The sequence below is a fragment of the Bison bison genome, unplaced genomic scaffold (assembly GCF_000754665.1).
Source record: "Bison bison bison isolate TAMUID 2011002044 unplaced genomic scaffold, Bison_UMD1.0 scf7180017864482, whole genome shotgun sequence".
Taxonomy (NCBI): domain Eukaryota; kingdom Metazoa; phylum Chordata; class Mammalia; order Artiodactyla; family Bovidae; genus Bison; species Bison bison.
In genome coordinates, this window is record NW_011495042.1 from 1,123,178 (window position 1) to 1,127,989 (window position 4,812).

The window sequence follows — 4,812 nt, forward strand, 5'->3', positions numbered from 1 at the left end:
GGATGCCATGATATTTGTTTTTTGAATGTTGAGTTTTAAGCCAGTTTTTTCACTCTCCTCTTTCACTTTCATCAAGAGATTCTTTAATTCCTCTTCACTTTCTGCCATAAGGGTGGTATCATCTGCGTATCTGAGGTTATTGATATTTCTCCTGGCAATCTTGATTCTAGCTTGTGCTTCATCCAGCCCGGCATTTTGCATGATGTACTCTGCATATAAGTTAAGTAAGCAGGGTGACAATATACAGGCTTGACGTACTCCTTTCCCAGTATGGAACCAGTCTGTTGTTCCATGTCCGGTTCTAATGGTTGCTTCTTGACCTGCGTACAGATTTCTCAAGAAGTAGGTAAGATGGTCTGGTATTCCCATCTCTTTAAGAATGTTCCACAGTTTGTTGTGATCTACACAGCCAAAGGCTTTAGTGTAGTCAGTGAAGCAGAAGTATATGTTTTTCTGGAATTCTCTTGCTTTTTCTATGATCCAACAGATGTTGGCAATTTGATCTCTGGTTCCTCTGCCTTTTCTAAATCCGGCTTGAACATCTGGAAGTCCACTGTGGCTTTATCATATACAACTTCATAGGTAGTGCTTTCATTGGCATTGATCTCTAAAATGTCAAATTTCCCTCATGATTTCCTAATTTTTAAAGGTGCACCTTTGTCTAGAGTTTTGGCTTTTTTTCAGGAATAGAGTATTTTTTAAAGTTGGTTTTACTGTTACTGATGTGTGGCTCATGAAGAGAATGTGTATCACATTGGTTCCTTGAGATTATTGATTTTCCTTAGGGCTTTGATTCTGAAAGTTGCCTATGTGTTCAGTAAGAGTGTTCTCTCTCAGTAGCTGTAAAATTCATCATAGTGCTGTTAGGTCTAGACGATAAGTTATGAGAGTCAAGTAGTCTATATTTTTGCTAATTTTGCCTATATAAATTGTCAGCTTCCTAAGAGGAGTGTTTAAGAAGTCCCTGTTTCCCGTAAATTGGTCCCATTCGCTTTCCGTTTTAAAGGCTGTCATTGTATCCTATCCTTTATGTCTTGGTCTTACGGTACATAACTGCCTTTGTTCCTTGTATCATTTTTGCTTTAAACGCTATGATCTAATGACCATATTGCTATACCAGCTTTTGTTGGTTCTGCACCAGTGTGACCTGGCATTTCCCTTTCTATTCCTTTATTTCCCACGTGTGTGTATCTCTTTGTGTAAGTTTGTCTCTTCAGAGAGTCTATTTCTGGAGCTTGGCTTTTCCTCCAATTTGGAAGCTATGTTGTCTGGTATGTTCAACTCATTCACCCTTATTGCAGATGCTACTATATTCAGGCTCAAAACTGCCATCTGTTCCGCACTTTCTATTTACCTTCTTTCTTTTGATTTTCTTCTACGTTTCACTGGACAGATTGCATCTGTGTGTCTGTTTCTTTTTTTTTTTAAGGGCTCCCGTGTTTAGATCACGCTAAGGTATCTAACCCAGAATATCTCTCCTTTAAGACGGAAAATCAATCATAAGTCAAGGGCCTTAAGAACACAACCAGAATAGATTGAAGCTCATGGCTGAGGAAGAAGGAAGTGAAGATGTTGGAGGAGCAGCCTTGGGATTTGGCCCTAGCCGTGTTCCTGGCAACCAGAGGCCAGGTGCGGGGATGCCGCGAGGGGGCGCCGCAGAGCGCGGAGGCGGTTAGAGGTGGGCATGGCTTCTCTGAGTGACACCCGCAGGGGCGGAGGCTCCCTGGGCCTCCTGGTCCGGCTCCTGGTCCTTTGGCCGCAGCTCAGGGAGACCACGGCAGGCAGGGGTTGGGCTTGGATGGGCTAGGCTGCTTGCCTGGTGCTGAGGGTGGGGGTTACTCGCAGGGGGTGCGGGTAGGTACTGGGAACTGGGATGTGGGGTTCGGGGGTGGGGGTTAGGAATTTGGGTTTGGAGATGGGACGGTTTCTTGGGAAGAAGCTGGTGATGAGGGTCCTTGCTGCAGCCAGCTGCTTTTCTCATTGGACCCTCATGTTCCCAGGTGAGGGTGCCAGACCCAAGGAAGATTATGCAATGAGCCTGGCAACCCCAGAGGCATCATCAGCTTCAGGGCAACTGAAATCCCTGCAGGTCCCAGTACCCACTGTTGCTCCTGTGCCACCCACACCCACAGCGAAAGAGACTGTGGGATCCAGCCAGACCCCTGTATTGGAAGGGTTGCCTCCTCTAGGTACTGCCTCTGGACAGGGCTGTACTTCTGCTTGGAGGCCAACTGGGATCATGTCCTGGCCAGGGGTGGGGAGTAGGGGTGGAGTGGGTTGCAGGCTTGGACCCTTCTGGATAATTTGAGAGGAAACCTGGCTCTGCTTTGGGAGGCACGGGGTGGAGGCGGAGTTGGAGGTGATGGGAAAGTGGAATGGAGACAGCAGCTTCACTCGAGTCCCCTTTACTGAGCCAAGGAGCCTGTGGCCATCGGACTTTGGGGATAATTGGTGGAAAGCCAGCCCCAGAAAGAAAGTGGCCCTGGCAGGTCAGCCTGCAGTTAAGAGGTCGCCACAGATGCGGAGGTTCCCTCATTGCCCCACAGTGGGTGCTAACGGCAGCTCACTGTGTAGAACAGTAAGTATCTGGTGCGGCGGGCTTGATCTGTCGCTTGGGTTATATGAAACAGAGCTGTTCACATCCCCCCTACCTGAGCGCGTACCTGAGCTTTCCTTTCTTTACCTTATAATGAAGCCATAGCTCCTAATTTGTGTTCACTGTGAGTGAAACATGAGTCTTACATTTCTTCCAAGATCCTGGGTGCTACTCTATGGTCCTGGGACCTCACTTGGAGAATCACTGACTCCAGTGGTTACGGGTGAGGAGGGGATGTGGTTTAGAGGGAGGAAAGGCTGATGGCTGGTAGGAGATGGGAACAGGCTGGGAAGAACCTGGAAGGGGTGGAGGGGAGTGTAGCCCCTCCAGCATCTCTGTGAGGGCATATTGTCTTTCCACAGCTTTCGAGAGTTTACGGTGATGATGGGAACCACATATTTATATTCACATTGCAAAACTACAGTGGTCATTCCAGTTAAACACATCAAATCACATAAGGATTTTGATTGGAACCTTACCCCTAATGACATTGCTCTTCTTCAGCTGGCCCACTCTGTGAATTATTCTGCATACATCCAGCCAGTGTGTCTGCCTAGAAAGAATTTTGAAGTGAGACCTGGGACACAGTGCTGGATAACTGGATGGGGCCGCACTTTAGAATTTGGTGAGACTGGCAGGCAGGATCTGAGGGGGGAAGTCTGGAGCCCTGGGGTTGGCCAGTAGGCTGAAGGGAGGGACAGGGAGGCTGGTTCTCTACAGGTGGGCAAGGGAGCAGGTGGAGCTGAGGCTGCCTGGGAGTGACTGCAGTACAGTAGGGATTCCTCCTGTTGCGTTAGACCTGGGGGCGGGGGTCTGGGTACGGTGGGTCCTCTCCAGGGTGGACTTCAGCTCCAGGATGATGAGCTGTCCGCCAGTCAGAGCTGTCCTGCTCTGGAATTACCTGCCAGGTAGGGAGGGAGCTTCTTGTCCTGGGATGTGGGTCTAGCCAGAGCAGCCCTGGGAGGAGGCTGGGTTGGTACCCGTGGGCACTGCCTGTCCCGGAGTCTGTGACCCTGCCCTGTACAGACACTGTCACTTCTATTGCTGATACTCAGAGTGACAACAGTTGCTTTTGTATCAGGCCTTGTAAGAAGCCTTGTCTCTTTGTGTCCTGATCCGTTCCTCCTTCTGACTTGGCTTAGCTTCTTACCTCGTCTGCTCCCTGTGTCAGCAGTTGGCCTCAGGTCCTTCTGTGTCAAATGGGACAAAACCCACTGTCCTTCCTTCTCTAAGAGGGAATGAGTGTGAATGCCCTGATCAAGACCCACCATGCGATCTGAATGACCCTGCCATGTTCCACTCATGCAGATTCTCTTACTCCTGAATTGTCTCTGTAGACCCAGCTTCAATGTCACCTAAACTTCAGGAAGCTGAGCAACTCATCATCCCCCTAAAGCAATGTGCTGTGATGGTCGAGAAAACATCAAATAAATCAGGGAATCGGGTTCAAAAAGGAATGGTCTGTGCCCAGAACATAAAGAGCGAAGGTCCCTGTAGGGTGAGTTGATGGGTCCCTTGCCACCTCTGTATTGAGGTTCTTCATTCCCTAGTAGCAGGGCCTGGGTTATCTCCCACCTTATTTTTCTCCTAAAGCCTTTGCTTTAGGAGATTCAGTAGAGAACCCCTCAAGACATCTGTGAGCTGGCCTGGCCTGTTCCTCCAATAAGGGAGCAGCCCTCCCATCCTGGGGGTGCTGCCAGCGTGCAGTAAAGTGGGGGTCATGATGATAATTTGAGTATATCCCTGCAGGACCAATGTCCAGGGCTTACTGGCCTTATAGCTCCTGTGCGTTCCTAGAACTTGGGAAAGAATAGTATTTCTCAGATGATGGTAAAGTGTTCAGCTCTCAAATGTCATTCACAGAAACCTGGGCCTGGGGAAGGACCTTGGTGCCTGTCTCCCCAGTCCTTTCATAGTTGCCAACCTGTTATGATTATCTCCTCCATTCTTTTGTTTGTTTCTTTCTTTTTTTTTTCCTCCAGGGAGATTCTGGGAGTCCCCTGGTCTGTCAGTTTCAGACATCATGGATCCAGGTGGGGATTGTGAGCTGGGGTGATCGCTGTGGTTTGAAAGAAGTGCCTGCAGTGTACACAGATGTTAGTTTCTACAAGGATTGGATCACTGCAAGAATGAGTCAAGCATCGGGTCTGGACTCTGGATTCCTTATTCTGCTACTGTGTCTGTTGCTGCCTCTGGGTATCCTGGCAACCCTGTGA

The 4,812-nt window shown here is 48.8% G+C and overlaps 1 protein-coding gene across 1 annotated transcript; it reads left to right on the top strand.

Annotated features, from left to right (window-relative positions):
- Positions 1–1,569: 1,569 nt before the first annotated feature.
- On the top strand, positions 1,570–4,812 carry LOC105004771 (serine protease 44-like). Its single transcript, XM_010862503.1, has 5 exons — positions 1,570–1,678; positions 2,133–2,164; positions 2,460–2,578; positions 2,959–3,166; positions 4,579–4,812. The coding sequence occupies exons 1-5, from the start codon at positions 1,570–1,572 to the stop codon at positions 4,810–4,812; spliced, it is 702 nt and encodes a 233-aa protein (XP_010860805.1).

Excerpts from the sequence above, each read along its gene's own strand:
- LOC105004771 (XM_010862503.1), top strand. The coding sequence starts at position 1,570 with ATGTTGGAGGAGCAGCCTTGGGATTTGGCCCTAGCCGTGTTCCTGGCA. Across the intron at positions 1,679-2,132 it reads GAGCGCGGAGGCGGTTAGAG|CGAAAGAGACTGTGGGATCC; the intron begins GTGGGCATGGCT and ends CCACACCCACAG. Across the intron at positions 2,579-2,958 it reads GCAGCTCACTGTGTAGAACA|CTTTCGAGAGTTTACGGTGA; the intron begins GTAAGTATCTGG and ends GTCTTTCCACAG.